An 11305-nucleotide genomic window follows, 5' to 3' on the forward strand; every position below is an offset into this window, starting at 1 on the left:
CCGTTACGTGAGAGCGATAAAGTAAGTCATAGAAATCCGTGCGATAGACAAGGATGGTTCCATTGAAGACGTTTCATAATCTGAATAGTCAGTCCCACTTCTAACCCGAAACAGGCGGTGACTATTCAGATTATGAAACATCTTCACTATAGCCATCCTTGTCTATCGCACGGATTTCTTTACTTTACTTTGTCGCTCTCATGTAAAGGCAGATGGACCATGTGGATTTTCCAGCCCTGTATATCATGCCAACCTTGAAAAAAAAGAGACTATTATATAAATAAATAAATATTCTCAAAATGCGTGGCGATTGCTATAAGATAACTTTGTAAGAGTCTGACTGAATGTCGTAAATTACCTTGCATCCCTTTTCTCTTGTTTCTTTCTCTCTTTCTCCTTAATCCTCCATGCGGCATGCATTGCGGGTAAGTCAGCGGAATAATAAAGAATGAAATGGTTGTGCACATCATTCAGTTCATCGGCAGTCTGAACATTTTTCAATCTTTCGATATCGGAATCCTTCATGACACGAACATTGTCGGGAATAGGAGCATCCGGATCTTTCATCAGCTGATCAAGCTGGTAGGAACGCATCTTCTCGAACAGTTGGAGGAGGTTTTCTTTGCGTATTTTCAACTGACACCACTAAAAAAATGTTATATATAGTGCCTTTCCAAAATAATGGAGTATTAAAGAATAAGTCCATTTTCTCTATGAACTATAGATCTTTTGGACGTTAAGTATATAATTTTTAAATTAATATATAAATTTATAGGCACAATTTTAAGAGGACTAAGCAAGTCAAAATAAGAGGAAACCTAAATGTTTTGTCTTAGTTGCTTCTATCTCCTACATACAGGGTGTTAAAATGGTACTTGCCAACTCAGTTTTCTTATTACAATTTCTACTACAGTAAACTTGAAAAATGATATTTAGCAAAAATTCATTTACTACCAATACACATATCCGTACGTAATTACAATCATTCGAGTAAACCCAGTGTTGTAGAAACGGGTATTTCTCTGAGGTTGCCGTCATAAAAAACATTTGAGGTTAGGTTTTTACAAAATTTTAGCTTTGTTCACACAAGACAATTTCCAACAGATTGTAAATTTTTATCTGTGCATGTGCGGTTTCGGATTATTTTGGAATTGGTTATAAATTTTATGCTCTGCGAGTGCTAATTACAGCTGTTGCTGCCATCAGTGCTATCTGGTTATTTTTGTTTGTATCTAACCTAAATACATATTTAATTTACAAAACAGTACAGTAATGTTTATCTTGAGATTGATTTTCAAAGCTGATTTTGAAATAGTTTCCGATTTTGTTGTACGAACGCTTTTTATAAAATAGTGCTGTATCTATCATGAAGTGAAAAAAATGTTTCAGACAAATAATGCGTACTTTTAGCCGTAGAATCTGAATCTGCAATAATAAAAAATAGGAGTTCCTGTTTAAGATTTTAAAGTAATTTAAGAACTAATGTATTTCCTCTGTGGAATAATTAAATTTTCATCGTCGTCATTTTTTCGTATTATTTATTTATAGATATTTGAAAGTTTCAGGTTAAAAAAAATTACACGGTATACATAACGAGGGACCCCTTTACAGTAGATTAGTAAGGTGACAGTTATACAAACACTTTCCAAATCATTGTATTGGATGCTGAGCAAATGTACCAATAAATTAGCTAATATGATCCCTGGACTTGAATCATTTGGATATCACTTTCCGGGAGCAATTAAAAAAAGTTTATTTTATCATTGAAAAACTGAGAGAAATTAAACAATCTGATTTGGGCAGAATTACCTTTTCCGTAGATAAACATTCCAGACGTGTTTGTAATTTGTGCCAGGATAGCTTGTATAGGTTATTGTAGACTATTTATGGTCTCTCAAAACATATGCCCATCAAAATTCAGCATCAATGGCATAATTCATTAAAAAATAAATAAATAACTTTAATGTTTTCTATTTTGAAAACCAAAGACGACAGGTCCATAGTTCATAGCAAATCTTATTTTTTAAATTTTGTTATTCACAGGATATATAGTATGTTTTTTGAAATACAATTTACTTTTTTTCTTAATATTTTGCACTGAATTATGGAACGTAAATACTAACAAGTAATACTTAACTTACCTTGGCGTCATATTTGTAAACTTTCCACAAATCATTTATATTTAGTTCTGGTTGTACATATTCCTTCCTATAAAATGCAATAAATGGAACTTCCAATTGTTGATTTCTCATAAAATCCAAAGCCTTTCTAATTTTCCCAATAGTCTGCGGTCCCTTCTTTAATTTCTCTCTAGCCTCGGGTGTTAAATGTGCGTCCATATTAGATATCGTTGGTTTGCAAAACGCTTGCTTGTATATCCATTCAGCCTCATCGTCCAATTCTGTGGAGTCATCAGGGACCGCCGTAATAGGCACATCTCGTATCTGCATTCTTTCCGGTATATCAGTGTTACGAATTTCATTGTCGAGATCGGTAAAGAAGCCTCTTTTGAGCTCACTAGGCTCGTACACCTCAAATATGGACTTTTTGGTAGGCTTTTTCTTGGCAGCTTTCTTAGGACGCCTCCTAAAAAAAATTGCATTTGTTGAACTATTTTTAAGATTTTTCTTTAGTATATGTAACAATTCTATGTACATACAGGGTGTTTGGTAAACCGATGCATTCCTTGCAGGAGGTTACAGTACAAGTGAATTGTGATATATTTCCTTAATATACCATATTCCGAAAACGATTAGTTTCCGATCTACAGGGTGTTAAAGTTTTAATTAAAAAATGCATATTTAAAAATATTGCGGAAACCGCTCAGAATATTTTAATGAAATTTTACAGGCTTTGACAAGTATCAACAATACACGTTTTACGATAAAAATATTGTTTTCAGTTTCACCAGTGGCGTGCGTACAGGCACGTCTGGATATTTTTAAAGAAAAAAATTTTACGCCACTGATTTTTCTTAAAATAAAAATTATTTTTGAATTCCTTGTTCAATTTGGAAGAGAAAAGGTATGTTGTCTGTTTTTCTTATGATGCACCGTTTTCGAGTAAAAAAATTAATATCGATTTATTGCACAATTTTTATATTAAGAAAAATCAGTGGCATAGCATTTTTTCTTTAAAAATATCCAGAGACGTGCTTGTGCGCACGCCACTGGTGAAACTGAAAACAATATTTTTATCGTAAAACGTGTATTGTTGTTAACTGTCAAAGCCTGTAATATTTCATTAAAATATTCTGAGCGGTTTCCGCAATAATTTTAAATTTGCATTTTTTTTATTAAAACATTAACACCCTGTAGATCGGAAACTAAGCGTTTTCGGAATATGGTATATTAAGGAAATATATCACAAATCACTTGTACTATAATCTCCTGAAAGGAATGCATCGACTTACCAAACACCCTGTATATTTCTTTCAAATAAATTGCTGTACAGGTTGGTTCTCAAGTCCATTCTTTGAATTACTTTAAGGCAAAAAGTTTATATGCACATATATCGAAACGAAGGAGTTAACATGATACAGAGCTAAAAGTTTTTGAAAAATTTCCACAATATTTAAATATTTTGAGGAATATCCGACACAGATTAATGAATTTTCAGCAACTGCTATCTTAATATAGGTAAAAATTCAATGAATTTGTATACAATTAAATTAAGTGTCAAAATAGTGTGCAGAAGAGTCATAAATTCGGTCATTAACAAATTAAACCATAATTTTTACTATTTTATCTCACAAATTAATTTTGTCATTCGTTTGGCAGTGTTCCGATAATATGTTCAGCCTGAGTAAGCACACACTTGTAACATTTTATTGTTACAAGCACCTATTTTTGTCTTCGCTTATCATTATACAAAAGGGGAGCCTGAGATTGTGGCTGAATAATAATTACACATATCGGAAGTGAATGGGGATATTTTGTTAGTGGAGTATTTGAAAAATGGTTTGCATCTATTTCACTTCACGTCGAACCTGATGCAGTGATTGTCATGAATAGTGCACCTTACCATAGTCGACAAACACAAAAATTGCCAATTTCAATGGGGAAAAAAGGAGAAATAATATAACAGTTGAACGGAACATATTGAAAATAGACATACGATATTAAAAGTACAATTATTAGCAATTGCACAAAAAATAAATGCCAAATAAAAACAGACTGGCTATGTCCCATAAAAAAAAGTGTATATGAGTTGTAATAAGCCGTCTTTACATATGAGAACAGAATTGATGAATACATACCAAGGTAACTATAAATTTGTAAGGATAAACTAGTTCTTATCGAAATCGACATATCTATTTGTTGTTTTATTTTTAACATCGTTTGGAAAAACGAGTCACTGCCTACTGTTTGGCACTGGAGTATAGGCATCTTACAACACCATGGTGTCAAATCGCAAAACTATAAATGTTGACATATTAGGTAGATTAAGTATTGGAAGTTTAAGACATTGTAAAACAAGTTTTTTAAAAAGTTTGATAAATTAAATAAACAGTACAAACACCAAAACCCAACACAAGTATGTCAAGATTTGTAATTCTTAGACTGAGAGACACCGTCATTAATAGCCCCATAAATTTGACGGCTGTAAATAAATATTCTGGAAATTTGATCAATCCATTTGATTCTTAAATGTATTGTAGAGAAAAAACGATCTTTTCGAGTTCATTTCCTCTAAATAAAATAATTTCAAAACTGTTCTTATTTGAGGAGTGTTAAATTAGATTAATAGATGTCATAATTTGCAAATTGTGGAAAATCCAATGTACAATTGTCTATCTTGTCTCTATAAATAAAGTGAGAAAATTGAAAATGATAATTCAAAGCACTATTTTGTTATTAAATAAAATTTTTTCATGACAAATGCGATGCTAATTACTAATAAAAAATTATTAGTTATACGAAAACCGCTACAAGTACAAAAAATGCACGAAAGAAAATTTAGTTATTTGAAAAAATAATCTAAAACTATTACCAACTTTGATCTAATCTAGCGGCAACTTTGGATAGAAATAAGTTTGGTTAAGGCCCAAATACTCATGTTCAGTGACGTTTAATGTGAAAGAACTTTCAGTACTGAAGTTGGTTAAATATAAAAATACTTGTACCTTGGTTTCTAGATAGTTATTCAGATAAGGGGGAATATCAAAGCAGAAAAAAATGTTTTTTCGCTCATAAAGTTTGTAGTCGTAAGAATAGTGTAAATTTTTACAAAAATCGATTTTTTCAAAAAAAATTTCTCCAAGTTTGGAATATAAAGAATATCATCTGTAAATTTTATCTTGATATTTCAAGAACTGTAAAAGTTATGGGTGATTTACAGAGAAGCTGACGAGCGACCAAGTTCCCAAGCGCATCAATTCTTTGCCAATCTGCAAACACAGTATCTCCAAACATACTATTCAAAACACCTTGACCAATTGCTTCCAAAATTTGATACAATATTTTCTACTTTGGATTTTTTTTCATTTAATTTTTTTATCAAGCCAGAAGGTCAGAAATTAAGATTAAAAAAGGATTGTAGATTTCAATTGGCTGCTATTTCGTGAAATTTTTTTTATTTTTAAATGCTACATTAGAAGAGCATCATGCATTAGATTTTGAGAAAAAAATTATACTATTACAAAATATTTCCATTTTTAAATGCAGAAAATGTTGCAATTGTTGACAAATTAGACAGTGAAATTATGGATGAAGGAACAACGGAGCCTAAATAAATGATTACAAGCCATGTGACCAGTAATTCTGTTTCGACCAGTAATTTTCATGTTTCATGTTAGCAATGAAATTTCGGTAAAATTAAAACGATAAGATCAAGATTACATTAAAACACAACATTCTCTTTTACCGATTGTTATTGGTGTAATTTTTCATGAAATTCTTTTCAACCAATCAGCGATCGCATTATCTCGAGCGTAGGCATAACGGTTTATTACTGTAAACGAATCATTAATATTGGAGATGTCAAGATTCAGAGATTTTTCGTTACGGATTGGACTTAGTATAAACCAAACATATTGAAAAAACCAAAACTAAAATGTTGCAAAACATTTGCACAAAAAATCAATACACATATTTTAATCATGAACAACTCAGATTATTAAAAAGTAATCAGGTGTCATTTAATTTTTTTTTAGTTTCAAAGGTTGAGAAGATTTGGAACAACTGGTCCTAAACATTTTTACCGAAAATTTGTGCCCAGTATATTAGGATACATATGTAAAATTATATTTAAAAAAATGAAATGTCTTACCTTCTTTCTCCATCTTCGTCTTCTTCATATTCATCTTCCTCTTCCTCCTCCTCTTCTTCATAGTCATCTTGTTCATACTTAGAGAATTCATCATAGTCAAAATCGACTCCAAATGTCTCCTGAGCTTCTTGAAGAGCAGCATCAGTGAAAATAGGCTTTTTCTTCTTTCGTTTCTCTGCGATAGGACGGCCCTCATCATCTACAATAAAATCGTCGGCATCTGAATATTCCCCTTCTTCTTCTTCCTCTCCGAACTGTTCGGGTTCCACAGCTGGTCTGTGACTGCGTTCCGATCGTCTTTCGTCATCCTAGAAATAAAGTTTTCAGAAAATACAGAAATATAAAGTAGATGACCGTAAAAAGTTTAGACACAAGAAGCAGGAGCAGGTGTTTTTTTGACAGTATTATAGCTGACAGAAAAATAATTAAAAAATTGCATGCAATCCACATGAAAATAAATACTTATTCCAATTCTCATTTTTTTGGTAAACTGTAGTACATATACCATGAACTACCAATCTTCTAACATTTAGTTATAAGTTATAAGTTTACCTTTCTTCGTACCTGTTCTTCTTTTTCCTTTGGGAGAGCAAAATAACAATTTGTACGTTTTATTCAATTGTCATAACATAACAATAAAGCAAACTTAAATATACAATTTGAAAATAGATTTGTTCGTATTTTTTTCATGTGCAAAGACAATTATTATTACTCCTTTTGAAAAAAAAGCAGTTTGCTGTTGTCAATACTTTAGACAAAAATTAGATCCAGCAATTTCATTAAATAAAATTTAATGACAAACAGTTGCAGACGAAGAATAGTATAGTAAAAATATTTAATGAGAACTTTGAATAATTCAAAAGAATTTGAGTTTGTTGGCAGTTGTAAATGCTTGCAAAAATGATTATTAAATTAGCTGTCATTAAGACTAGTTTTAAAAATGCATAATTGATGGTCAATATAATGAAAAAATATACATATATTTTTCCCAAATCAATAAACTGAAGTATTAGAAGTAATTATACCTACCTATAATAAAATTCACTAAAAACATATATTTAAACCCGACTTCAAGCCCTTTCTTCTAATAGAGAAACATAACTTTTAATTTTTTAAGAGGATAAGAAAACTTTCAATAAAAATTGATAAAACAAAATGGATACATATTTGCAATATTAACAAATACGTGAAACACATGTAAAAAATGAACGAGCATTTTCATCGTTATTTAAATATATTTCTTTTTCCTTCCATAAACATTTGACGTTTTTGAGTTATGCGATGATTTTCAAAAAAGTTTTCTTAAAAATTTGTTACCTTTTTAAATTTGAAACATGTATTGTAGCATACGTCATTTTAAGCACCTTTAAAAAATCATTTAAATAGTTTTAATTTTATCTAAAGGTATTGTGGGTACACATGTCTGCAAGTGACCCATCTTTAAGTACTACGTCAATAGCAACGGCCTGACACCGTCCGGACGCACCAGGGTTCCAGGAAGGGTTCACGGCAAATTGGCGCCGGCGACCAGATGCTTACTCACATACCTGCAAACGACTCCACACACGACAGACTCTCCAGCGAACGCTCGCTCTGACAACACGTTTTTTTCACAAACTTTGTTTTCAATAAAAATACTTTTATTTACCATTGAGAGAGCGTTTTATTTTGCTGCACACTGAAAGTAACCCTCAGTATGGAGTATCCTTCGAAGGGAAGAGCGAATGAGCTACTGAGCTTGAACAGAATTCGGCTCAGGAGGGTGACAGGACTCATAACGGGACACTGTCACTTTAAGAAACATCTACATAAACTAAAGCTTGTAGACAGTGAGGTCTGCCGAGGATGTGAATCGGCGGATGAAACTTCTCTGCATATCCTGGGCGAGTGCACAGGATTTGCACGTAGCAGAATGGCGCTCCTTGGGAGACCCTATTTGGAAGCCAAGGAACTGAGAGAAGTGTCAGCAAGGAAGCTTTTGGACTTTGTAAAAAGGACAAATCTACTTGCTGAATAAGACTAGTAGTGGGACGCCTAATTAGGCCACAGTGCTATGGGACTTTTAAAGGACCAACCACTAGATGAAGAAGAAGAACCCTCAGTATCATCCTTACAAATTTTTAATAGTAAAAACTAAATCAACATAAAAAATGTAACCACTATACTTCAAATCTACACCAGCTGAAATTGAATTTTTTCATGTTAAACGCAGTTTTATTCATGGATTGTGTATATAAAATTTCATATAAATTCATTTATTTTGATATTCAGATATTGCATTTTTTTTGAAAATTTTAATATATTGCACGAGTAAAGTGCACTTTCATTTTTTACATGTTGTGTGTGTGTCTATAGATCAGATTCATCATATGAAACTGTTAAATACTGAGTAAAGTGAATCACTGTAATTTAAAAACGATTCTGAAGACAGTAGTTGTTTACTTACATCTTCCGAAAACAGATCCATAGCAATATGGTCTCGTTCCTGTTCAGGATCCTGCTCTTCCTCACCTTCACTTTCTTCATCTTGTATTCTTCGTAGACGTTTAAATTTCTAAAATTCAAATTTGAAGGAATTTTTAAAAAATACAGCTGCTATATATATAATACCCTTCTTTCGACTTTAACTCCTAAATTTTCCTCAAGCAAATCATAATCTTCATCTTCTAATCGGTCATCTAGGTCCTCATCATCTGATTTTTTACGTTTTTCCCTACCTATAATAGAAGAAAGTAATATTTTTAATTGTTGACTACATTTAAGTATAAATTTATGATTTACCAGATGTGTCTGATTCGGCATCACTTTCCTCTATAGGGTTGTCATCGATAAGATCTTTTAATTCCTCACGTAGACGTTCTTCATCGTCTGTAAACAAATTGAAAATAATATAACATTAAAAGATGTGTAAAAATATATTTACCATCCTCTTCTTCTTCGGAACTGTCTTGTACAGCGGCCTTGGCTTTTTTGCGTTCATGGGGTTCTAGTTCCTCTTCCTGAGAAATCAAAGCATGAATTTAGAGGTTATGTCGAGATTGTACGTTGAATTAAAAATACATAAAACTATTGTGTTTAGTCAAAAAGTATTGATTACATGTACGCATTAGTATCAAAAACATTCACTTTATGATATACCAATTTTTACAGTACTCGTAGCAGCATTATGAAACTGATTACCTCGCTACTTTCTTCGGCCTCGGAATCGATAAAATCTGCCATTGTTTATTCAGCCTTGTCGGTTATATTACAAATGACAAATATTTTAAATAAATGCAGTTCACTGGTGGTTAAATTTTAATTTAAAGTTTATTTTTCTTCATATCTGGTAAAATGTTTGATACTTCCATCAACTTTGGCATCAGTGACACACTACTGCCATCTAATACCAACTACAAAATATAAAAGTACTATTTATGGCGGGATATTCAAAAGAACGATTATAATTGTCGAAAACAAAAAAAAATAAGTACAAACAGTGCATATATTATTATGTATACAGGGTGTCCCAGTCAAGTTTTATTTATTCTTATCGATGCTAAAGTTTATGCCTGTTATAAAATTTATTTATTATAAAAGCAAAGCGCCCCTTGGTGAGATTATAAAGACTAACTGGCTATAAATGAAAATAAATATTTTTTAAAGATCCTTGAATATTTTTTTGATGATTTATATTTTCATTAATTTCATAAAAACATTTTCATAGAATACCATAAAAAATCAGTAACCATTGAAAGAACTATATCCTACATCCTTTACCTGACAATAATTATTAGTAAATATTAATGTGTGGGCTGTAATTTAAACATCACCAACTTAAATCATTGTGACTAATTTCTCCATACCTTTCGAATGACGGTCGGCCAAATTCTTGTAAATGCCGATTTATTTCATCAATGTAAATGTATTTCTGTTTTTATTTTGACGTTTTCCAAAGAAGGTGTAGCGGGGTCAAGGCGAAAAAATTAGTTTAGCCGAAATAACGTAAGTACCCACTCCTCTTTGGATTTTCGGTCATAGGCGTCCAATTTAAATCACTTTCCATTATAATTTAGGTATATTTATTTATTTATTTTTTGAACAAAAAGAGGGGGAACCACTAAAGGCGAGGCCTATAGTATTTCCTTAACTAAGAAATAGTAGGTAAAAATAATTCAGTAAGGAATATTAAAAATGAAAGAAAAATCTATTTAAATTGGTTTATAGTAGGCTTCCTTGTATATAGGTATATTTATTTATTTATTTTTTGAACAAAAAGAGCGGGAACCACTATAGGCAAGGCCTATAGTATTTCCTTAACTAAGAAATAGTAGGTAAAAATAATTCAGTAAGGAATATTAAAAATGGAAGAAAAATCTATTTAAATTGGTTCATACTAGGCTTCCTTGTTCATCTTTTTCTGTAAGACATGACTCCTTAATTATTGAGAACAAACTCTGAAATTGGAGATTAAGTCCTCTGCCCGGTATTTATATTTGCTGGTGTACTGGTCCGTGGTGTTCTAGTGAATGGTTTGAAATTATTGTCTACACCATAAGTGCATTTCATAAAATATATGAGAAAATTTACGTTAAGTTTTTTTTATTTAAGTTTATTCAGTTTATGCAAATATTAAAATAAATTATACCATTTATTGCGAAAAGTGTCTTATGATGTACAGTGAATTGACATCTAAACGTTAGCTTTTCTAGCGGACGTTTAGAAGTTGTTGATAAAACATTAAGACAACAGTATAAATATAATACTTGTATGTTTTATTTGCATCAGCCTGTTTTTTTGGGTTGTATCTGCCTCATGTTCCACAACTGCTATTTCTAAACGTTGTTATTTATACTGATACTTGTGTTATTCTTTTAAATTCGTTTTTAACATAAAACTTAAACTCCCAACAGTACGCATCTTACCAAGATCTCTAAATGTCCACTGTAACTATAATTCTAAATTTTAATGGGAAATATCTCTTTTCAGGAAAAAACTATCATTCATCAAACTGGATTTTTCCTCCTAATCCGAAGTAACATTTCGGCACGTGTAA

General features: G+C 31.5%; 1 protein-coding gene across 2 annotated transcripts in view; it reads right to left on the reverse strand.

Moving 5' to 3' along the window:
- Positions 1 to 9641, reverse strand: part of LOC108908070 (transcription elongation factor SPT6) — a 56111-nt gene extending 46470 nt beyond the window's left edge. The window contains exons 1-8 of one of the 2 annotated variants that reach the window (XM_023454751.1): positions 9451 to 9641; positions 9194 to 9269; positions 9052 to 9138; positions 8881 to 8987; positions 8717 to 8824; positions 6271 to 6578; positions 2142 to 2586; positions 359 to 645 (exon numbers count right to left, since the gene is read on the reverse strand). In XM_023454751.1, the coding sequence (XP_023310519.1) occupies positions 359 to 645; positions 2142 to 2586; positions 6271 to 6578; positions 8717 to 8824; positions 8881 to 8987; positions 9052 to 9138; positions 9194 to 9269; positions 9451 to 9492 (1460 nt within the window). In that variant the 5' untranslated portion in view covers positions 9493 to 9641. The remainder of the gene's footprint in view (positions 1 to 358; positions 646 to 2141; positions 2587 to 6270; positions 6579 to 8716; positions 8825 to 8880; positions 8988 to 9051; positions 9139 to 9193; positions 9270 to 9450) is intronic. The other variant, XM_018711982.2, reaches the window with a different exon arrangement.
- Between the last annotated feature and the right edge of the window lie 1664 nt (positions 9642 to 11305).

This window comes from Anoplophora glabripennis, unplaced genomic scaffold (assembly GCF_000390285.2).
Source record: "Anoplophora glabripennis isolate ALB-LARVAE unplaced genomic scaffold, Agla_2.0 scaffold152, whole genome shotgun sequence".
Lineage (NCBI taxonomy): Eukaryota > Metazoa > Arthropoda > Insecta > Coleoptera > Cerambycidae > Anoplophora > Anoplophora glabripennis.